The 24,453-nt window shown below is 37.8% G+C and overlaps 2 protein-coding genes across 7 annotated transcripts in view; one reads left to right on the forward strand and one right to left on the reverse strand.

The window, feature by feature from the left end:
• LOC133535094 (calcium/calmodulin-dependent protein kinase type 1D-like) overlaps positions 1–24,453 on the reverse strand; it is a 510,841-nt gene that overhangs the window by 412,310 nt on the left and 74,078 nt on the right. The gene's annotated exons all lie outside the window — the stretch shown is intronic.
• Positions 712–20,357, forward strand: nprl2 (NPR2 like, GATOR1 complex subunit). Of its 6 annotated transcripts, none has more exons than XM_061874560.1 (14): positions 712–833; positions 1,025–1,168; positions 3,870–3,961; positions 4,045–4,213; positions 6,809–6,917; positions 8,594–8,730; positions 9,924–9,961; positions 10,038–10,095; positions 14,304–14,401; positions 14,515–14,551; positions 18,040–18,133; positions 18,202–18,319; positions 18,423–18,565; positions 18,636–20,357. In XM_061874560.1, exons 2-14 carry the CDS (start codon positions 1,097–1,099, stop codon positions 18,701–18,703), a joined length of 1,233 nt encoding a protein of 410 aa, XP_061730544.1. In that variant the 5' UTR covers positions 712–833; positions 1,025–1,096; the 3' UTR covers positions 18,704–20,357. The 6 variants fall into 6 exon arrangements, with proteins under 6 accessions (XP_061730544.1, XP_061730542.1, XP_061730546.1 ...); XM_061874558.1 differs by having other exon boundaries at positions 18,472–18,565; XM_061874559.1 differs by having other exon boundaries at positions 720–833; positions 1,042–1,168; positions 18,472–18,565.

Genomic DNA, 24,453 nt, shown 5'->3' on the forward strand with positions numbered 1-24,453 from the left:
TTCAAACAAGCGAAGACCAAGTCTATAAAATATCACTGGTAAGTGCTGCTATTTGAGCTATTTTTAGAACAGGCCAGCGGGCGACTCATCTGGTCCTTACTGGCTACCTGGTGCCCGCGGGCACCGCGTTGGTGACCCCTGCCCTACATTATTATATTTTATAAATAGTAAACCAAGTTGTGGTAGTAGTTTAGTCAGTAGTTCTGTCGTGGATGTACACTGTATAGTGATAAATCCAATAAACATTTGATTTGATTTGATTTGATTTGACATTAAATTGCGCACCATTGGTAGTGTGCTTAAAACAGCAGCAAGGCGTGTTGTGTGACAGCAAACCGGAAAGTAAATGCAAAATAACATATACAAATACTCTGTGTAATCATTTTGGATTTTCATGTTTCTCCCAAAAAATTGCAAATGTTTCAGTAGTTTGTTGTTTTACTTTTGGAAAAGCGAGACGCTAAAATAAGAAGAAAGGTGAAGGTCATCTGAGACAGTTTTGAGGTCCATACATCGATACATCCGTTTCCTACAGCTTGTCCCGTTCGGGGTCGTTTAATATATTTAAAATTTCATGATTGTACATGATACACATATTTTTGAAGCATATAAATGTTTAGGTTATTAAGATAATGTTTTTTTATGACAATGTTTCAATATATGCGGGTTGATTCCTTGGCGGAACCATGTTCGTGCTTGTGCTTGTTGTGGGGCAGTAATGATTGGTGCACTATGTGCGTCAGAGAAATAAGTCACTCTCAAGTTGCCCGTGGACATCCAAAACAAGCTTAATTACTCCTGTAGTGCGCATGCGGCAATGAGGGAATATGAAGGCAATTATTTTTGTAATCTTAAAATGCTGTTTAAAGATATTATGTTTAACGTCAATAAGTGTGTGCTATAGATATTTACTCAAGTACACGTTCTATTAAGAGTTCTGAATATGTTTTTTATATTTTCTACCAGAAATATATTGTTTTATTTGACATTTTAATCATATTTTGTATTTGTACACACCTGACAGCAATGATTTCCCCAAAGGAAGACCTCTGGAGAGACTAACAAAAGGCATCAAAGTGGAAGCTCAGTGAAAAGCATGGACACTCGACTAGAATGCATCTTCTTTAGCGAGTTTCACCCTACTTTGGGTCCCAAAATAACATATCAGGTAAGTGAAATGTTTCTGGTGTTTTGTGGACAGAAAAATTAAAGGATGTACACCAGGGGTCACCAACCTTTTTGAAACCAAGAGCTACTTCTTGGGTACTGATTAATGCGAAGGGCTACCAGTTTGATACACACTTAAATAAATTGCCAGAAATGGCCAATTTGCTCAATTTACCATTAATAAATAAATCTATGTATATAAAAAAAGGTTATTTCTGTTTGTCATTCAGTCGTACATTTTTTTCCTTTTACAGAAGGTTTTTTTAAGCGAATAAATGACGAAAAAAACACTCAATTGAACGGTTTAAAAGAGGACAAAACACGAAAAAAATTCAAATTAAATTTTGAAACATAGTTTATTTTCAATTTCGACTTTTTAAAATTCAAAATTCAACAAAAAAATGAAGAGAGAAACTAGCTAATTTGAATCGATTAGAAAAAAACATTTATGGAACTTAATTAGTACATTTTTGTGATTAAGATTAATTTTATAATTTTGATGACATGTTTTAAATAGGTTAAAATCAAATCTGCACTTTGTTAGAATATATAACAAATTGGACCAAGCTATATTTCTAGCAAAGACAAATCATTATTTCTTCTAGATTTTCCAGAACAAAATTTTGAAAAGAAATTCAAAAGACTTTGAAATAAGTTTTAAGTTTGATTCTACAGATTTTCTAGATTTGCCAGAATATTTTTTTTGAATTTTAATCATAATATGTTAGAATAAATATTTCACAAATATTATTCGTCAAAAAAACAGAAGCTAAAATGAAGAATTAAATTTAAATGTATTTATTATTCTTTAAAATGAAATACAAATACATTTACTTGAACTTTGATTTAAATTGTCAGGAAAGAACAGGAAGGAATTTAAAAGGTAAAAAGATATATGTGTTTAAAAATCCTAAAATCATTTTTTAGGTTGTATTTTTTTCTCTATAATTGTCTTTCTGAAAGTTATAAGAAGCACAGTAAAAAAAATTATGAATTTATTTAAACAAGTGAAGACCAAGTCTTTAAAATATTTTCTTGGATTTTCAAATTCTATTTGAGTTTTGTCTCTTTTAGAATTAAAAATGTCGAGCAAAGCGAGACCACCTTGATAGTAAATAAATCAAATTAAAAAAATAGAGACAGCTCACTGGTAAGTGCTGCTATTTGAGCTATTTTCAGAACAGGCCAGTGGGCTACTCATCTGGTCCTCACAGGCTACCTGGTGCCCACGGGCACCGCGTTGGTGACTCCTGATGTACACAATCCAAAACCAGTGAAGTTGGCCCTTTCTGTAAAATCGTAAATAAAAACACTATATAGTTATTTGTAAATCATTTTCAACCTATATTCAAATGAATAGACCGCAAAGACAGGATTTTAATATTTTAACTTAACATTCAAACTGGAAAACGTTGTTATTTTTTGCAAATATTACCTCAATTGGAATTTAATGCCTGCAACATGTTTTAAAAAAGCTGGCACAAGTGGCAAAAAAGACTGAGAAATTAGCGGAACGCTCATCAAAAACTTATTTAGAACATCCCAGAAGTGAACAGGCTAATTGGGAACAGGTGGGCGTCATGATTGGGTATAAAAGCAGCTTCCATGAAATGCTCAGTCATTCACAAACAAGGATGGGGCGAGGGTCACCACTTTGTGAACAAATGCGCGAGCAAATTGTCGAACAGTTTAAGGACAATATTTCTCAACCAGCTATTTTAAGGAATTTAGGGATTTCACCTTAAATTTTCCAAAAATGGTCTCCTAAGTCTCCAAACGTTTACTGAGTGTTGTTATCAATCAATCATCAATCAATGATTATTTATATAGCCCTAAATCACTAGTGTCTCAAAGGGCTGCACAAACCACAACACAAACACCTAAGACATCCTCGATAGGGCCCACATAAGGACAAGGAAAACTTGTTGTTAAAAGGGAAAGCCATGTAACACAGTGGTATAAATACCCCTGTGCGAACTTTTTCGCAATGTGTTACTGCCATTAAATTCGAAGTTAATGATTGTTAGCAAAAAAAAAAAAAGTTTCTCAGTTCGAACATTAAATATCTTGTCTTTGCAGTGTATTCAGTTAAATATATATTGAAAACGATTTGCAAATCATTGTATTCTGTTTTTAGTTACAAATTACACAACGTGCCAACTTCACTGGTTGTATGCATAAAGATACTATAATTTAGGTTAATAAATGCTAAAATATCCGAACAAAACCTACAAGCTCTGGGTGCTGTGTCATAGTTGACCAAATAAATTAGTGCAACATTTAACCTACCCCCTTGAAATATTACATTTGTTATTCATCTTTACAAATATAATTATTGCACCACCTAAAACCTTTTTAAAGTTTCTCAGAAAACTCAAAAGTGTATTTGTACATGTTTATGATGGCAGGATGCATGGAAATCAACATACATATATAGCATACCATACACAGGCCATTTTGGTTTTCAGGTGCCATTTTTGGGGGGGATTTAGGCCAGTTACATTTTTTCTTAGTTTTTGTGTGTAATGTTCTCATCCGTTCTGTTTATTTTGTTTTTAGAATGCGTCGCAGGCCGCAAATGTTTGTACACCCCTAACTTAAAGATTGCAGCCTTCAACAAAGAGAAATGGCAAAAATTGCTCTCATTTGAGGTGGAGATCTACCCTCATGGTCATGATTTGTCTGATTGTGTCCTCTTGCAGGTCCCAGAGGAATACATTTCAAGAGAGCTCTTTGACACAGTTCAGGTTTATATTATTACTAAACCAGAGCTGCAGAACAAATTAATAACAGTGTACGAAACTTCAATACAATTTGATCACGTTGATTAGTTTGACATTTTTATGCAACCTAACATCCTATTTGTTACTTTTGTAGCACTGCGATGGGCAAGAAGTTAATTGGGTGTCCAGTTTGCATAGAACATAAGAAGTACAGCCGCAACGCCCTCCTCTTCAACCTGGGCTTTGTTTGTGATGCGCAAGCCAACACCTGTGTCTTGGAGCCAATTGTCAAGAAGCTCTCTGGCTATCTCACAACTCTGGAGGTACAATTGTTCATATCATTTTATTTCCTATGGAACCTTAAAAGTGGAACACTAAATAAAACATCTTAAAAGTCAGTTTCAGAGTCAAACACTGTATGACTGCGATGTTACGCAACATCTGACGCCCAGTAGTTAATAGGGGTGTAATGATTACTAGTATAATAATAAACTGCGTAAAATTCTAGACTCTTAGTATTACTGTTTTGAATTTTGATGATCATAAAACGGTGATTGAAAACAACATATTTAAAAACTCACGTTTATATTGTAGATACCACTGTATTGCGATTTCCAAATCTCCACAATAATGCTGTGACGTGTGACTGTATCAAGCAAAAATTCTGTTAGTAAGGCTGCACGATTAATTGAAATCGGATCGGCATCGAAGTTTTAATTAGTGCAGTAAAAAAAACGCAGGAAGCTGATTTTTTTTTTTTCTCCGCCATTAACATCCGTGTTCGGCAATCAAAATTGTTGAGCCTCGCGTTTGTTCATCTCTCGCTTTAAACAGGAAGAAAGACATCTTACTTTGTGCAACGCTCTCAACAACCGAGCATGTTTATTTAACAGTGGAATTAACTTAACAGAGTGACGTTTCTTAGTCATTCACAATTTCTGTCTCAGCGCCTTCCCCCAACACACTCACAGTTCACAGTGGTAGGAAATGAATGGCTAGATGGATAGATACGCTACTTTGCATTAGAAATGGCAACAGCGAAGAATGAATGACCCACAACAAGAGGACAGAAAAATAAAGAAGCTTATTGACTACAGTGTGGGCTACAATGGCAGACGTGCAAATGTTTGGGACTTTTGCATAGCCCAAATGCACATCAACAGGTACAAATAGGTAAGAAAAGTTGGTTTAGCATAATAGTTTGAAATCAAAGGACAGATAATGTTTCCTAATAGTTGCCATTTTGGGGTCTATTTACACACACACACCATAAATCTCCCCCCCCCCCCCCCTCGCCACCCCAAAAGGGACAAGCGGTAGAAAACGGATGGGTGGATGGATGTTGATGCACAGCTGACTACGGTAGCCGTAATGCTCCGACAATACGTTAAGCAGTGCGACTTCGTAGTTTACCAAAATGGTACTAAAATATCCTGACAGATTTTTGAGTGCCATTTGTGATGTTCTGTATTCTCCATGAAACACCAAACGTTTAGTCTTACCGGTGCTTGCTAGAGTTATTTATTGAAAAGGTTTCATTCAACCTGCAGTCCACATGTATTTCTCATTCATGTATAAAGAGAGTATGGCCAACTCCGTTTCAGGCAATCTCCTCAATGATTGGTCAAAAAACACTCTTAACTACAAGACTACAGGACTCTGGTATCTCTTATGTGTGACTGCCATCTATTGGTCACACTTATCATTACACCATGTACCATTTAAAATTGGTTCGAGGTCCACAAAAGAAATTATTCATACACATGGCGCACCGAGTTATAAGATGCACTGTCAATTTTTAGGAAAATTAAAGGATTTTAAGTTGGCCTTTTAGTTTAAAGAATATGGTACTCATTTACAGAAGGTTTAGCGGGTTTCGAAGGTCAAGACATTGTCATAGATAGATATATAGAACTTTATTGATTCCTTCAGGAGATGCAGCGACATTGCATCCATCCATCCATTTCCTACAGCTTGTCCCTTTTAGGGTCGCGGGGGGTCGTTGGAGCCTATCTCAGCTCCATTCAAGCGACATTAATACTATTAACTTGTACAACACGTTAATGTAACCAAATATTAACATTGCTGTGTGTATACTTTTGACCCAGCAGATTTGGTCACATTTTCAGTAGACCCATAATAAATTCATAACAGAACCAAACTTCATGAATGTTTTTTTGTGACCAACAAGTATGTGCTCCAATCACTCTATCAGAAAAAAATAAAAGTTGTAGAATTTATTGGATACTCAAGACAGCAATGAAATTATGTTCTTTACAAGTGTATGTAAACTTTTTACCATGACTGTATGTAACTGGAAGTGGCGCGGTCAAAGCTTAACTCTGATTGGCTGTTGCGCCGTGTCTTTTTTATGCTTTACAGCGCTACCTGAATGAATGTGAGAGCACACGCGTGTCATATATACAACGCTCAGCTGCATGAAAAAAGTACCGATAGTCCAGAATTTGAACTACCCACTCGGACCAACCCAATTAGAAACCGGTATCGAAAAAAAACAGGAGTCTGTATACAACCCTACTTATTAATGATTTTTTTTTTATTCTAGCTGCGATTAAGCACAATTCATTTAGAGTTAACTATGACAAAAATGGGATTAAATATTTTAATTTATTTTTTTATTCGATAGTCCTAATAAGAACATTTGAGCATTATGTTAGTGTTCAACTACAGGAAGTGTGTTTATCCTAAACATTTTTGCCATTTCATTTTACACACTGACATTTTCACCAAGTTTTTAATTTTTGGGGGCTTTACCACAATGATATTGTACTGTGTCTTTAATACCGTGACAATATTGTACCGTGAGATTTTGATAATGTTACATTCCTAATACATAATAATGTGTATTATTTATGAGATAGTATCGACTGTATGTACTGCTTTTTTGGTTGTTGCAGCTGGAAAGTGGCTTCATCTCCAAAGAGGAGAGCAAACAGAAACTTCTGCCTATCATGTCCACCTTGTTGGAAGAGCTCAACGCGACAGGAGCCTGTACCTTACCCATAGGTAGAAATATTCCTCTTGTTGTGTTTATTGTTTCTCTAAACATAGTTTAACCTTGTCTATATTTTTCACAATTACTAAGTTTGGGGCGACTTGTCCAGGGTGTACTCCGCCTTCCGCCCGATTGTAGCTGAGACAGGCACTAGCGACCCCAAAGGGAATAAGCGGTAGAAAATGGATGGATGGAGTGGTAAAACTTTTTACCGGCCCGAATAAAACGATTGGTGTTTACGGCGGTCGCTTACCCTGTCTCGTATACAGGTACGCACAGGGAGCGTGTGCGCACATTTAAAAGCAGTCTAAGAAATGCAACTAACACTTTGCAGTCATTGATTGATTGATTGATACTTTTATTAGTAGATTGCACAATTCAGTACATATTCTGTACAATTCACCACTAAATGGTAACACCCGAATAAGTTTTTTGACTTAAGTCGGGGTCCACGTTAATCAATTCATGGTAATGTTATGATATGTTGATGTTATGATAAAATATAAATTCATTGACAGCTAAAGCTAGCTATCCAAATCACAATCATTATCTAGCAACACCTAAAGCTAATATGCATGCATGTTTTACATACGTAAATATTGTGCTTCATTATGTTCTAGAAGCCGAAAGAGGGCGGGCTATATGTAAAATATATTGGAAAGTTAGCGCTGTGTAATTGTTGCAAACAGCCCACTTAAGCATACATATCACATAGCTGTAATTTACTCAGGTTTTACCCCAAACCATCAGTTACTCAAACAAACAAAAAAGTTCAGTTAGTGACATAATTCCTGTTTGTTGTCATAGCAACACTATCTGGAAAAAATCTGGATCAGTGCATCTTAAGTGACAGCATGGCGTAGTGGGTAGAGTGGCCTTGCCAGAAACCTGAGGGTTGCAGGTTCGCTTCCCACCTATTGTCATCCAAATCGCTGACGTTGTGTCCTTGGGCAGGACACTTCCCCCTTGCCCCCGGTGCCGCTCACACTGGTGAATGAATGATGAATGAATGATTGGTGGTGGTCGGAGGGGCCGTAGGCGCAAACTGGCAGCCATGCTTCCGTCAGTCTACCCCAGGGGAGCTGTGGCTACTGATGTAGCTTACCACCACCAGGTGTGAATGAATGATGGGTTTCCACTTCACTGTGAACGCTTTGAGTATCTAACAATAGAAAAGCGCGATATAAATCTAATCCATTATTATTATTGTTATACACTTAAAAAAACAAAGAAACTTTTGATTCTTCAGTACAATAAACGTCAGGTACTTTTGGACTTTTACTCAATATACAAAAATAAAAAGGTGACCTTAACTTTGACCAAATTGATTTGCTTTCAAGTACTTTAGAAAAGACTGCTTATAAGCGTTGTCCATCTATGATGTAATATGATTACAGACATGGGGACTTGCAGGCATCATATGCAGAACATAGTGTTCTAGATCAGTGCTACATCTCAAATGATAAAAATGGATCAGAAAATTAGTTTTTACAATTTATATTAGTTGTGGTTATTATTCTGTCATGTGTAGAAATAGACTGCAGAAATGTTCAATTTGTTTCAGCCTGGTTGTAAAAAGTGCTACTCTGAATGTTTTTAAAACGCTAGACTGCATGAACATTGAAAAGCAGCTGTTGTTTTTTTATATTATTTGGTCTAAATTTACCATATCTTGGCATGTTTTTAGATGAATCTAACACCATCCACCTAAAGTTGATCCCCCTACGAAAGGATCCCCTAGTGGTCCAGGAGTACGATGTTCCTGTCTTTACCCAGAGCAAAGACCACTTCATTCAATCCCAATGGGATCTTACCACTCAGCAGGTGAGCTTTACATCCGTCCATTTTCTTACCAACCTTTGTTTGGGGTCCCAGGTGACCTTGGTTTAGAGATGGGGTACACCCCAGGACTGGTGGCCCGGCAATTACAGTACACTTAATTACAAACATACAGTAAACCTTTTTGTTTCTCTGACCATGGTAAATTTATTTCCACAAATTAGGAGTTATTAATTATCCATCCATCCATCTTCTTCCGCTTATCCGAAGTCGGGTCCTGGGGGCATCAGCCTAAGCAAAGAAGCCCAGAGTTTCTTCTCCCCAGCTACTTTTTCGAGCTTTTCCTGGGGAAACCGGAGGCGTTCCCAGGCCAGCTGGGAAGCATTCCGGGGGCATCCTGTCCAAATGCCCAAACCACCTCGTATGGCTCCTCTTGATGTGGAGGAGCAGCGTCTTTACTCTGAGCTCCTCCTGAATGTCATAGCTTCTCAACCTATCTCTAAGGGACACCGCTACCAGACGGAGAAAACTCATTTCAGCCGCTTATACCCGTGAGCTTGTCCTTTCGGTCATAACCCAAAGCCCATGACCATAGGTGAGCATGGGGTCTTGAATCGACCAGTAAAATTGAGAGCTTTGCCTTCCGGCTCAACTCCCTCTTCACCACAACAGACCGATATAGGGTCCGCATCACTGCAGATGGTGCACCAATTCGCCTGTCGATCTCACAATCCACTCTTCCTTCACCAGTAGTACCAACACACACACAGAAATCATTTAACAAAGGTTTTTTTGAAAACATTTTTAGACAATATATTTTCTTTTCAAATGAAATATTAAATATTATTCTGGCTTCTTAAGAGCAATATTATTTTTTGACTGAAAAAATGATCATGTTTAACATGATCATTTTTTCATTTTAATTTGTAAAAGTTTTAAAGTGTTTTTTTTATTTATGATTAAGGCAAAACAAGTGTTTAAATGTCTGGCTTATGCCATGTCAGGGGCGTCGCCAGACAGATTTCACTGGGGCATGTGCCCCAGTGTTGATCTGCAGTGCCCCAGTAAAAATTTCACCAATAAAAAAAACGCTTCAAAGTTTTAAGTCCACATTACATAGACAACAGCGCACATACTACTTAGTATGGTAACTGATTGCTACTGTATTCACTCCACGTAACAATGAGCACATGGCTAATTAATATGGTAATTTATTCACGTGTGGATCGAGACTTCAGTTGAGAGAGAGAGAGAGAGGATGCAAATCACTGCTGAGGTAAGTAAGGTTAGCCAACAACAATTTGTTAATTATATTATTTTGATTTTGATTTGACTCAAACTGTAACTCCTAGATGGATATCAGAAAGTTATTCCCCCGCAGCAGGGAAGAAGCAACGAGAAATGACAGATGTAAGTGAAGTCCTAGCTAGCTAGGCAACATAATTGTCTTAAGTTGATGCTAAAGTAGCTAACGTTATTCCTTGTATCAAGACAAACATATTCATTTGCTGTACGAGCTGTCGGGGTAATTTCCAATCAACATGAAACATAATGTTGGTTTTTGTCTGCTGGTTCTGCATCAATGATGATTTGGAGTAAGCATATGTGAGTTGAGTGCTTCTCAAATGGTTTATCTTCAGGAAGAAAAACATTTTTCCATATCAAGTCGTGAGCCAAATTTTTAAATCATTCAAGTTTATTTCACAGAAAAATAGAACAGTAGAATTGTCTTGTTAATCGGTGTGACTTTGACTAAAATAATCTTGTTTTGTCACCAGAAAAATAGCTACAGCTAAAGCATCTGGTTTTGTTTTCAGAAAAAATAGTAACATTTCTGTATTTGTTTTCAGAAAGATGGCTTAAAATATCGGGTTTTGTTGCCCAATTTAGATTTTTTTAAAATATATTTCCATGTCTGTCCTGAGTCCTCCTCCAACTTGTTAGTCGGTTTGCCTTTTGCTAAAATACTCACTAATAGTCATTAGAAAAATGGCTAAAAATATCTGGTTTTGTTGCCACAATTTGATTTTTTTCTCCCTAAACTTTTTTTTTTCATGCACACATCTGACTGCGACTCACTGAAAATGACACACAATCCACTTTCATTTCACGACCCACCAGTTGGGAACCACTGGTCAACCATATAACAGTTACTGTAATATTTCCATATCTGTCCAGAGTGATTGACCACTTTGCAAACATGAAAACGAGACGTTACAGTTTACTTCTCAGAAAATTATTCCGTGAACAGACACACAACAGTTGTTCATTTATTCTACTACTGTGGCTTTATTGTTTTGTGTATATTTTATAGTTTTGTGTATCTGAAATAGGATTAGCCACATTGCCATAAATGGAAATTAAATAATAAATAATGCTTTATTTTTTGTTTTACTTTTGTAGATGTTAAATTTGCAGATGATTACTGCAATATATGTTTCAAAAAGATTCATTGCTCTTCCTTTTTGCTTTTACCAGTAGCAGTTTAGAAGTCTGGAGTAAAAAAGTGCACAAGTAGGTCAAATGCATTAGTTAATTTCAGGTGGTTAATCAAAGATCCTTACAACATAATCTGATATGATTTCATAGTTTAAAGCACTATTTATGTATTTTTTATGATAAATAAGTGCTAAAAATGTTTTTGCTTGCGCGCTTTGCACGCTCACATGAATTATTTGTGGCCCAGGTGTGCCCCAGTACAGTATTAGGTCTAGTGACGCCCCTGTACCATGTTATGTGGGTTCACTTCCTGTTGTAGAAACCTCCGTCATATTCCTAGTATAGAGTATAAAAGGATCACTCTATCTAAGACAGCACAATTGAATAACTTAGTTGCTCAGAAAGTAATGTCTTTTCACAAATTTAGATTGGTGTATATTGGTTCTCAATGGGGAAATATATAAATGTTAGCTTTTATGTTAGCCATTACCGCACTAGTTTGCCTCACTAGTAAATGAGCAATATTGCACTCATGAAAGTGCAGTTATTAATAACGGTTTTACTTTACTCGTTTTAGCATTTAACATTTTCGTAGTTAAATAACATACTCTATGTTTCAGACTTTTGACGTGTAATATATTCATCCATCCATCCATCCTTTTTCTACCGCTTATTCCCTTTGGGGTAGAGGGGGGCGCTGATGCCTATCTCAGCTACAATCGGTAGGAAGGCGGCGTACACCCTGGACAAGTCGCCACCTCATCGCAGGGCCAACACAATCTCATCGCAGGGCCAACACAGATAGACTGACAACATTCACACTCACATTCACACACTAGGGCCAATATAGTTTATTACACAATTTTAGAATGAAATTAGTTGAATTGTTTTTATTTTTAATTCAAGTTATTTACCTTCTAATGAACCTAAAGGACTTGACGGTGAACTGATACCCTTTCCTTAAAAAATGTACAACATTATCTCATGTTTTTAAACCTTCTTTAACAACAGGACAGGAGGTTGTTGACTATCATCTGTTGGTTTCATTTGTTTAAGATATGCTCGTCTGAATGCATATACATTTTACAGTGGAGGAGTGTGCATTTTTTAAAATGTCCTTACTGGTGTGGTCAAAGTCATGTGACATGATAAGGCATCCCAAAATACCAAGAAAGGCCAGGACAAAGTTTATAGCTTTCTTATCATTTACGGCTGAGAAATCATTCATGCAGAAGCAGAAGAGGGTAAATAATTCCCAGGAAAGGAAGTAGCAGTGAGGAATATAATTAATCTTGCAACTTTTTTGTGTTAACCAAGCCTGGCGTTAAAAAAATTTATGCAAAAGAAAGAAAAATACAAGAAATGTTTCAAAGAGTTGAAATTCCAAACACATTCTAATTGTATAGCATGAGAAAGTTTTAAGTGGCGGCGTATTTATTGGTTATATATGACATCTGAATTAATCCATCATGCCTGCCTGCGAGGAAACATCAACTTGTACTCGTCACTGACAAAGCAATGTTGATGAAAATGTTTAAGTTACCAGTAGATTCAGTAGTCGAAAATTTGTAGACACCTTATTTGTACTTACACCTGTGACTTCCCTTATTTTGAGATCTTGTGTCAATTCATATTTCTTTAGAAAGTGTTAATTTGACAAAAGGTCTTTAAATGTCACAAGAGAAGTTAAAGATCTTGTCAGATTGATTAATATAAACATGTTTTTTCTCCATGCATAATGTGGTAAATGTCAAAATTGATAGGGTTCTTGAACTTTTGAAAAAGATAAGGCAGCGATTTAGCCAATGACCTCAGCAACCATGCAGTATTGTGAAAAATTTCCAAATTCTGGCTTCTTATTGAAAATATATCCCATATTTGCACTAGGGTTGTGCAATATTTACATTATTTGATAAAAATGTTGGCTGACGATGCAGATTTTAATTCTATCGCCATATCCTGATAATCCATGTTGACGACACATTCTAGCTGTGTCCTGCAGATTTGACAGCAACAAGCTGCAACAAACGCATGCACAACACTATATGGAGTCTTTGCTAGCAAGCTAACAGCCAACGTCCCTCCAAAGTGTGAAGATAAGCTAAGTCACAACTAAATAAAGTATGTTTCTAAATATAGGCATAATTATCATTAGAAGACAATGAATAGGAGCTAAACATTTGGGGTGTGGGGAAAAATCAATTGGAATACGGATCGAATCAAATACGTTGTGCGATTCAGAATCGATACTCATTTTTAAAAAATCTATTTTTTTTTTTTTAATTTAAATTTTTTTATTAATCCAACAAACCACTACACAGCAATACCATAACAATGCAATCCAATTCCAAAACCAAACCTGACCCAGCAACACTCAGAACTGCAATAAACAGAGCAATTGAGAAGACACAAACACGACACAGAACAAACCAAAAGTAGTGAAACAAAAATGAATATCATCAACAACAATATCAATATTAGTTATAATTTCAGCATAGCAGTGATTAAAAATCCCTCATTTACATTATCATTAGACATTTATAAAAAAATGTTTAAAAAAGAACAATAGTGTCACAGTGGCTTACACTTGCATCACATCTCTTAAGCTTGACAACACACTGTGTCCAATATTTTCACAAAGATAAAATAAGTCATATTTTTGGTTCGTTTGATAGTTAAAACAAATTTACATTATTGCAATCAGTTGATAAAACATTGTCCTTTACAATTATAAAAGATTTTTTGGGGAAAAATCTACTACTCTGCTTGCATGTCAGCAGACTGGGGTAGATCCTGCTGAAATCCAATGTATTGAATGAATACAGAATCGTTTTAAATCGGAAAAATATCGTTTTTGAATTGAGAATCGAATCGAATTGAAACAATCGATATATTATCGAATCGTGACCCCAAGAATCGATATTGAATCAAATCGTGGGACACCCAAAGATTCACAGCCCTACTAAACATGCTACACTACACACAGTAAGACGATGCAATAAGCCATGGTAACCATTATGGTAGAGCAAATTGCTAATCGTTTACTTGCACCTGCAAAGAGAGCTGCAAAGTACTACAAATGGAGCTCATCATCATGTACAGTACATCGTTGTTCATAAATTATTCATTGTTTTATCTTCAGGTCAGTACAATCCTGTCTTCTTCCATATTTTCCTCAGATTCTGCCCTATATTGACGGCTTTCGACATGTCCAGAAAATCTCAGCTGAAGCAGATGTGGAGTTGAATATCGTTCGTATTGCTGTGCAGAATCTCCTGTGAGTACTGAGTACTCTGTATTGTGTACTTCAAAGCAAAATATGTCTTGAGAGATTCAGACACTATTTGATTCCAATTGTATTGAGATTAAATCCCAACTCTCCTTTTCCAGGTACTATGATTTGGTGACTTTAGTGTCCATATTTCAGGTACAACACTCAACAAAAGTATCTTTCATGACATATTGTGTTATTTGTCCAAAGAAGGATTACGTAACATTCCCATGAAACTAGGTAGAAGCGTTACTAAAGTGTCAAGGAAGAAGCCATTACATGTTGGTGCTGAATTAAAAATGTCAGTTATAAAACAAAAAAACGGCATCAGTGTTAAGATAAATTAAATGTTGCTGTCAAAAGTTTGATAAGCTTGCTTTAATCAAATTAAGAATGTCGAAGTCTAAGACTATAAACCTCCCTATCAAAAATACAAAATGATATGTGCCACTTGTATAGAGGCAAACCTAACATACAACACTTCACTCAGTATGTTTTTAAACAGTTGCACACCACACCAGTATTTTGTAACAAGGATGAGGTGATACAAGAAAAGTAAAAGTACACTACTTCTGCCTGTTGCAGCATAGGAGAAAGTTAGGTATAAGTCTCACTTAGGCATCTATTTGCACATAACCATGGTGCGTTCAAGGACCCTTGTTTATAGGTAACAAGCTTTAAAGACAATCTGAACTCTTAGCATATGCACTAATAATGATAAGATGGTGGTTAATTTGTGTCTTTATTTGCAAAAGCTTTTTTTTGACAATGAATTTATGTAACTGTTACGGCTACTCTGTCGTTCCAAAAAGGTTTCGAAAAAATAAAAATAAAGTTTGTAGAGTAGCCATGAGGAGGAGGTTTTATGGCGCACTAAATTCCAAATAAGCACTTGCGGAGATATTTCTAGGTTCAAAAAATGTTGATAATTTATTTTCACAAACAAAAAATATTCACCGTGGTTGACTTTCTATATAATACAAAATAACTTATTTAGTGGTAAACAAATAATATCACTCCTCACTCCTTCAATATGACAGACAGACAAAGGCAGCGCCCAGCTGTGCTGTCCTCCTAATTATAGGAGGAGGGAGTGGCTCACCAGGAAGAGCGTGAGCAGCTGAAAACAATCAGTCAATCAATCATAATTCATCTAATACATCCAATAAATAATCAACAACTTCATTGGCATTATTGAATTAGATTGTCAAAAGAATTCATAAATAAATAATATAAATAGGCTCCAACAGTAACTGAATTTTTCTGCATTTACATCAAATCTTGCTGACAATTTAATTGAAAATCGTGTCAGCAAAATGCTTGTGTTTAAGAATGTCGTTTTTAAACATTCAGTGTAAAAAAATTAAATGTAAATTAAGACTGAAGCAATTGACTCTCTCTCAGAACCAGCCAATGAGGTGTCAAGTTTGAAGTCGCTTCACACGGGTCTTAAAACAGCATTAAAAAGGTAATTAACTGGGCTACTTGGGCATAACACAACAATTTCAATGTGGCCCACTGGATATTTTCAATTAATAAAAATGATTCCAATTATTAGAATCTGCACTTTTGTGTGACATACGGGTTACTACGGTGACCATAGGACGAGCTGCTTCATGCCCACATGGCACAGGACAAAGTGGGCGGAGCAGCATCAAGACTGAGACCTCACAAATGTGAGTGTCAGACAGAGTAAGATTACTACAGCAAAGTTCTGCAGAACAGTGTTATTATATTGAATAAGTTTTTGTTTTTTACCCTTTTGCCTATTTTTTTTTTTTAATTATTTTAAAATATGTCATTTTATTTTAAAATATGTCAATAAAGGAGGTGGTCTGCTGTAGAGGAGCAACGTTTATATATTTTAAATATTCAGTTTCTTATCATTCATAGTTGGAATTGAAAATCCTACATTCTGTATTTTAATGTACATTCAGAGTGTTTTTCTTATTCAGTAAAAAAAAATAAACAGACCAGCTCAAAAACGGACTGACTTCAGTTTTTTACTGAATTAAATGACAGTCAGAATGTACATACAAATATAGAATGTGGAATTTACAATATTATCAATGAACAATAAAACACTGAATATTGAGAATTTTTTAAACGTTCCTTCTCTACTGCAGACCACCTACGTGATTGACATCTTTTATAATCGAGCAAGAACAAAGATGCAATAAACACAGCTATACAAACACGCAAAGGGTAAAAAACATCCACATATTTGTAACATATAACTGTTCTGCAGAACTGTGTTGTAGCAATCTGCCTCAGTCTGACACTCGCTGCTCCGTAAACAAGCCCCGCCCACTCTGGTCGCCAGTCTGCATGATGCAGAGCTTCATATGTAACTCAGAAGTGCAGATTTGAACTATTGGAATCATTTCTATAGTTTGAAAGGATCTAGCGGGCTGCAATAAATTGTTATTTATGTTGTATTATGCCCAGGTAGCACAGTTAACTGCTTTCTTAATGCTGTTTTGCAAGGCTTGTGTCATGAGACAAACTTGGCACCTTATTGGCTGGTTTTGAGACAGAACCGATTCCTTCCGTCTTAATTTACCGGAAGTGAGTCTTGCTTTTTGAAGCAGCACATTTTTTTTTACTCAGACTTTTTTTACACTGAATTTTTAAACACTCATTTTGCCCCAAAAATGTTTCAATGAAATTACCAGCATAAATTGATGTAAAAAAAAAAAAATCCATCCATCCATCCATCCATTTTCTGCCTCATATTCCCGTTCGGGGTCGCGGGGGGCGCTGGCGCCTATCTCAGCTACAATCGGGCGGAAGGCGGGGTACACCCTGGACAAGTCGCCACCTCATCGCAGGGCCAACACAGATAGACAGACAACATTCACACTCACATTCACACACTAGGGCCAATTTAGTGTCGCCAATCAACTTATCCCCAGGTGCATGTCTTTGGAAGTGGGAGGAAGCCGGAGTACCCGGAGGGAACCCACGCATTCACGGGGAGAACATGCAAACTCCACACAGAAAGATCCCGAGCCTGGATTTGAATCAGTTTCCAAAATTCAAACGCAAAAAAATTCAGTGTCAATAAAGATTTAGTAATAGAGACGCAAATTGACCTCAAAATAGTATAACCGTCATAATGATAATATTGTATAATTAGATAAAGCAGTTTCTGTAGAAATTGCATGTAAATGTTGAAAAAACGATGCTGAACTGAAATGTGATGAATTCCAATTTTAATTAAGAATTGATATTACGGAATTTGAGTAAAACTGAAATGTTTTGAACAAGCCGCCAGCCACCCCGCCACCCAGAGAGGGACAAACGGTAGAAAATGGATTTGTTGAAGGTGGATAAAAAATTAGATAGCATGAAAGTTCTGACAAAGTGGAATGTTTTGATGGTGGAATTGTTCAAATCTGTTTAAATATGTGAAAGAAAAGAAAGGGAGAAATAGGTTTATAAAATAAAATGGGAATTTTTTTAAATTAGAACATTGATAGTTAAAATCTATAGAATGAGTTGAATCTGTTGGAGGTGGAATGGATTGAATCGTTTATTTGGAATGGCAAAATGTCAAATCTTTTCAATGGGTTCAAGCATTAACTTTGAAAAGCCAATGTGGTGGTCATACATTGATGGTCCATGTGGTTTGTGTCCTCCAGTATTCCAACGTGTACTGCACCACCCCCAAGGTGCAGAGTTTGATGGATGACAAGCTTATCCAGGAGGACTGTCTCACCTACGTCACCAAGCAAGGTTGGTAAAGCTTGACGTGTGTAATATGTCCCTCCGCGTCTTTACAAGACACACCTTGTGCCCATCAGGCCAGAAGCGTGCCAGTCTGAGAGACGTCTTCCAGCTGTACTGCGGTCTGAGCCCGGGAACCACGGTCCGAGACCTTTGTTCCCGTTACTCGCAGCAGCTGCAGAGAGTTGACGAGAGGTCAGTGGCATTCGTCTCACACACCTGTAAAGAAAAAAAAATGCATTAATGGATGCGGTCAGTTGGCGGTCGGCTGGGTTATGCGCTAACTGTGCTCCCTCAGGAGGCTGATTCAATTTGGGCTGATGAAGTCTCTCATTCGGCGACTGCAGAAGTATCCGGTCAAGGTGTTGCGTGACGAGAAGAGCAGGCCTCCTCGCCTTTATACGGGCTGTCACAGTTACGATGAGATCTGCTGCAAGACAGGCACTGCTCCTTTGTTTTCAATGGGGGAATCATGCTGACGATCGATTATTGATGATTGATTGCTCTGCAGGGATCAGCTACAAGGAGCTGGATGACCGCTTGGAAAATGATCCCAACATCGTTGTGTGCTGGAAGTGAGATCACATTGTGCTCCTCAAGAATAGTTCTAGACACATTTTTAGCAGGTGGGCCAAGGTAGAGCGCATTGAAACATGGCAACAAAAGATATTTAAGTATATGAACACGAAATGAACAGATCCACAAGGTACAACATTATGATTGTTTCCCTATTCATGGAATTCCCACTTTATTGTGTACAGTTTACGTCCACAAATGACTTATGTCCACACTTTTGCATGTACTGAAAACTCTACATTGCTCATGTTTGCCTTTTTTTAGTGTCTGCGGGCATTTAGTGTGTTAAAATGCTGCAATTCACTTCTCATCTGAGAAAAGTATCCAGGAGCTTCAATAGATCCAGAACATCCTTGCCAGCATCCTGCTTACCTCTTTCTCGTCCTGTCTTGTTTAACTTTAACTTTCTTGTTGCCTCTTTTTGCACCGCTCTCCAACAATGGAATTGATCCTCTCAGCAAAATTAACAAGGTCTCGGGTTTAGGGGAACCTGTTTGTCTTGTCAGAATGTTTTTTGCTGGACACACGGCGGATTCTTGGGAGAAGAGGAGTTCTGCGTGCCTGCCGACCCTTTCAGTTGAGGACGTTGACGATATTTATTTGGAACCATGATAACAGGACATCTGCTAATTGGAGTAAGCGTTGCCTGATGCTGGAAGCCATTCAAAGTACCCCGAAGCTGCCAGAAATCATTGGAGGATGCTCAGACTTGGAAGACATCGGACCGTCTGCCCCTGCCCCTTAGGAGCCCAGTTTGAGATTGACTTTTTTTTTTTTCCCCCATCCTAACTCAGCGTTTGTTCCTGTATGATGTTTGTTTGTCTAATCAGGAACGGATAACACTCACACCCTGGACAATGGGCATAAGCACACACCCCCCCCACCACATGCCACCGCTTAAAGCCCTTAGGGGTGATGGACAGCTGAGCAGTGCTTAGATAGCAGCATCCTGCCACTGTTGCTCGCCCCCTTTCCTCCGCCATTGCAAGTTTTGTGGTGTCTGTGTAACATGTTTTTGTGTGCTGGTGGCTATCCACCTTTTCACCACCTTTAAATGCCGTCAAATGTGGCAGACCTAACATCGTTTTGGTTCTGTCTTCCTGTACAATGCATGTCTGCTCTTAAACGAGATTGTGCTGAAAACCCAAATTTCTCCCATGGGATTATCTATTAAGTATTTCAGACTTTTGATTATGATCTTGATGAGGGTGCGCAAATACAACCACATTACTATTACTATGAAATTTCCTCACTGGCTTCTTATTCGATTCCAGAATCAAAAACAAGGTCCCCCTACTTTTGTACCTCCAGGAACTCCTCACTCAGACTCCACACGTTCCCTCTACCCTACATCCACATACTCCCACCAAGGTGTCTGGGCCTTCCTCTGCTGAATGCCCCACAGACTACAGCTGCCTTTAAACAAAACTTAAAAACCTGTCTTTTTAAGAAAGCATTTTGCTATAAAGTCCCTGTAGGTACTCCCTACAACTTTAGGTTTTTGCTCGACAATACTTTTTACTATTAGTTTATAATCACATATTTTCTCATTTCTTTTCCACTCTATAGCACTTTGAAATTCCAGAAATATAGTGTTATAATTTTTTGTGAATAAATAAAAAAAGTGTGTGGTAAATAAAAGATTACCCTGGAATAATTCCTTTATTATAAGTAACCATTTGTGCGAATGCTGAAACATACTCCAGTCTAATACTGTATTTTGGTACTTTGGGCTATCAATTTAGCTACCTTTGCAGTTATTCGCCTATAGCAGGGGTGTCGAACTTATTTTAAATCGGGGGCCACATGGAGAAAAATCTACTCCCAAGTGGGCCGGACTGGTAAAATCACGGCACGATAACTTAAAAATAAAGACAACTTCAGATTGTTTTATTTGTATAAAAATAGAACAAGCACAATCTGAAAATGTACAAATCATAATGTTGCTAGGGGATTTTTAAACTGACCGTAGTTTGTTTACATGTATAGCTTTCAACAGCGATGCCACAGAAAGACATATTTTATGCCACTCATTCTTTGTCTCATTTTGTCCACCAAACTTTTTATGCTGTGCGCGAATGCACAAAGGGGAACTTTGTTGATGTTATTGACTTGTGTGGAGTGTTTTATCAGGCATATTTGGTCAGTGCATGACTGCGAGCTAATCGAGGCTAACTTGCTATTTAGTGTAGCTGTATGTACATATTGCATCATTATGCCTCACTTGTAGGTACATTTAAGCTCATTAACATGCATCTGGTGTCAGGTTCAAACACTGATGACATCTATTAAACGAGACAAGAAGGAAGAAATTAAACAGAGACCGAATTAAATTTGGCGAGGATTGAGGAGAGCTCGTCTGGGCTGTACTGTTGTACAGTCTCCATCACGCTCTGGCGAAAAATTGTGCGCCTCTTTTATTTGGACTTTCCCTGTTTACATAGCAACAGCTGTTTGTAAGATACGGGGGTCATAAACAGGTGCTGCCTTTGGCCACAAAACGGAGCGGTATAGCTTGGTTGGTAGAGCGGCCGTGCCAGCAACTTGAGGGTTCCAGGTTCGATCCCCGCTTCCGCCATCCTAGTCACTGCCGTTGTGTCCTTGGGCAAGACACTTTACCCACCTGCTCCCTGGACCACCCACACTGTTTTAAATGTCACTTAGATATTGGGTTTCACCATGTAAAGCGCTTTGATTCACTAGAGAAAAGCGCTATATAAATACAATTCATTACACAAAACAGTTCACAGAAGTGAAGTGAATTATATTTATATAGCACTTTTTCTCTAGTGACTCAAAGCGCTTTACATGGTGAAACCCAATATCTAATTTTTTTTATTTTTTACATTTAAACCAGTGTGGGTGACACTGGGAGCAGGTGGGTAAAGTGTCTTGCCCAAGGACACAATGGCAGTGACTAGGATGGCGGAAGCGGGATTCGAACCTGCAACCCTCAAGTTGCTGGCACGGCCGCTATACCATCCCCCAGAAAAGGTCATAAAACAGTTCAAAGAAGAGGTCCCTGTAGGGGAGTCAAGTCCTGCTTCCTCCTCACTTTGTAGTTATTGGGCCAAGACAAAATCTTTCTGTTGATTACAATACATGAAAGGAACAGAACACCTTCATTTGCTTCCCATTCTACACAGTGGAGTTTTACAAGCCGTCTTCTTGGTAGGTTCAAAGACAGCTTTTGTCCTCTCGCCGAGAACTCATGGCAACATAAAGTTTTGTGATAACTTAGATACAATTATTCTGAAACCTGGGGATAGGTTGATTGGCAACACTTAATTGGCCCTAGTGTGTAAATGTCTATCTGTGTTGGCCCTGTGATGAGATGGCGACTTGTCCAGGGTGTACACCGCCTTCTGCCCGAATACAGCTGAAATAGGCTCCAGCACCCCTCATGACCCTAAAAGGGACAAGTGGTACAAAATGGATGGATGGACAGAATTTCCTTAACTTAAATCATCTGTGTATTTAATGTATATCTGCAATTCTCATGACATATTATCTGTATGTAATATTGCCTGCATTTCTGTTAATTATTTATGTGCTGTTATAGACAATAGCAAACTTTACCCAGCTTGCATAGATTGTTATAAATCCATTCGAAGAAGACAGCCTTTCCTTTAACTTGGAAACACAAATCGGGATAGTGTAGTCGCCATGCCTGAAACCTGAGGGTTCCTGATTCAATCCCCACCTTCTAACAACTTCATCATGTCCATTATGTCCTTGAGAAAGACACTTCACCCTTGCTCCTGATGGTTGGTGGTTAGCGCCTTGCATAGCAGCTCCCGCCATCAGTGTGTGAGTGTTTGTGTGAATGGGTAAATGTGAAAGTAGTGTCAAAGCGCTTTGAGTACCTTGAAGGTAGAAAAGGGCCATACAAGTATAACCCATTCACATCTATACTTTTGGCCATTCTGAACCAGTAATTTCCAGGAGTTATCTCACCCTCAGAAAAGCCTCTGTTTTACTAATGTTTTCCAATGTTGTAAAAATGGGTAGAATAAATATTACATTTCAACATTTATGTCAACAAAGATTTACAGTTGTGATCAAAATTATTCAACACCCACACAATTTTGGTGTTTTAGCAAGTAGGACATTTATTCCATATTTTGTTTATAGTCATATCAAATAAATATGCATTGAATAGACAAATGCAACTTGAATTACAACACTATATTTTGTAACATACCAAACAGTGTCATTTCTCTTAATATCTCATTGACAAAATTATTCAACCCCTGGAAGATCATAACTCTTAAAAACAGAATTTGATTAAGGTCTTTTCAATCAGGTGTTGAAAACACCTGTAGATGTGATTAGAACCATAACAAGCAACAATTAAACTGATTGAAAAAGACTGTGACGCTCAGCCTCTTGTAGATGGTCAATGGTGTATTTGCAACATGGTGAAGTCCAGGGAGTGGTCAAAGAAGTCAAGAGAAGGGGTAATTTCTCTTCATAAGAAAGGATATGGATATAAGAAAATAGCAAAGACATTACACATTCCAAGAGACACAGTTGGGAGCATAATTCACAAGTTTAAAGCTAAAGGCACAGTGGAAACACTACCTGGGCGTGGTAGAAAGAGGATGCTGTGTGCAACTGCTGTCCAGTATTTGAAGCGTACAGTGGTGAAAACCCCCCGGGTAACAGCTGAGGAACTACAACAGGACATTGCAGAGGGGGGAACGCAGGTTTCGTCCCAGACAATAAGGCGCGCACTACGAGATGGAGGCCTCCATGCCAGAACTCCCAGGCTCACCCCACTTCTGACTACCAGGCACAAGAAAATAGACTTCAGTATGCCAAAAATCATCTGGACAAACCCCAAAGGTTTTGGGAAACTGTTCTATAGAGTGATGAGACAAAGGTGGAACTCTTTGGGCCTATGAATTAACGTTATGTCTGGAGGAGAAAAAAATGAAGCTTACAAAGAGAAGAACACCTTGCCTACTGTTAAGCATGGTGGGGGGTCAATCATGCTCTGGGGCTGTTTCTCTGCCACAGGTACCGGGAATCTCCAGCGCGTTCAAGGCATTATAAATTCTATTTTCTACCAGGATATATTAAATGCAAATGTCATGAAGTCAGTGAGGAAGCTGAGGTTTGGGAGACGTTGGACCTTCCAACAGGACAACGATCCCAAGCATACCTTCAAATCAACAGAGTGGTTGCAGAAGAAGGGCTGGAAGACTCTGGAGTAGCCTTCACAGTCGCCAGACTTAAATCCTATAGAAAACCTGTGGTGGGACTTGAAGAAGGCAGTTGCAGCACGCAAGCCCAAGAATATGAATGAACTGGAGGCCTTTGCCCAAGAGGAATGGGCTAAAATACCTGTAGATTGTTGCAAGAAGCTTGTGTCCGGTTATGTATCATGTTTGAAGGATGTAATTACTGCCAAGGGGTGTTCTACTAAGTACTAAAGATGCATGTAACTAGGAGGTGAATAATTTTGTCAAGGAGATATTAAGAAAAATGTCCTTTTTTGGTATTTTGTAAAATACAGTGTTACAATTTAAGTTGCATTTGTCTATTTGACACATCTTTATTTGATATGACTATAAACAAAATACGGAATAAATGTCCAACTTGCTAAAACACCAAAATTGTGTGGGGGTTGAATAAGTTTGATCACAACTGTATGTAAGATTGTGACAGTCATTTTGATAGTAGGCTAATGTAGCTAGTAAATACACTTATATCATGTGTTGACTTCATTATAACACTTATAAAAGGCT

This window comes from Nerophis ophidion, linkage group LG16, assembly GCF_033978795.1.
Source record: "Nerophis ophidion isolate RoL-2023_Sa linkage group LG16, RoL_Noph_v1.0, whole genome shotgun sequence".
NCBI lineage: Eukaryota > Metazoa > Chordata > Actinopteri > Syngnathiformes > Syngnathidae > Nerophis > Nerophis ophidion.

What these genes read in the sequence shown, in the direction of transcription:
- nprl2 (XM_061874558.1), top strand. Translation starts at nt 1,097, where the DNA reads ATGGACACTCGACTAGAATGCATCTTCTTTAGCGAGTTTCACCCTACT. An exon ending in GCTATCTCACAACTCTGGAG is followed by an intron (nt 4,214 to 6,808) that starts GTACAATTGTTC and finishes TGGTTGTTGCAG; the next exon opens with CTGGAAAGTGGCTTCATCTC. An exon ending in CTGCAGAGAGTTGACGAGAG is followed by an intron (nt 18,320 to 18,471) that starts GTCAGTGGCATT and finishes CGGCGACTGCAG; the next exon opens with AAGTATCCGGTCAAGGTGTT.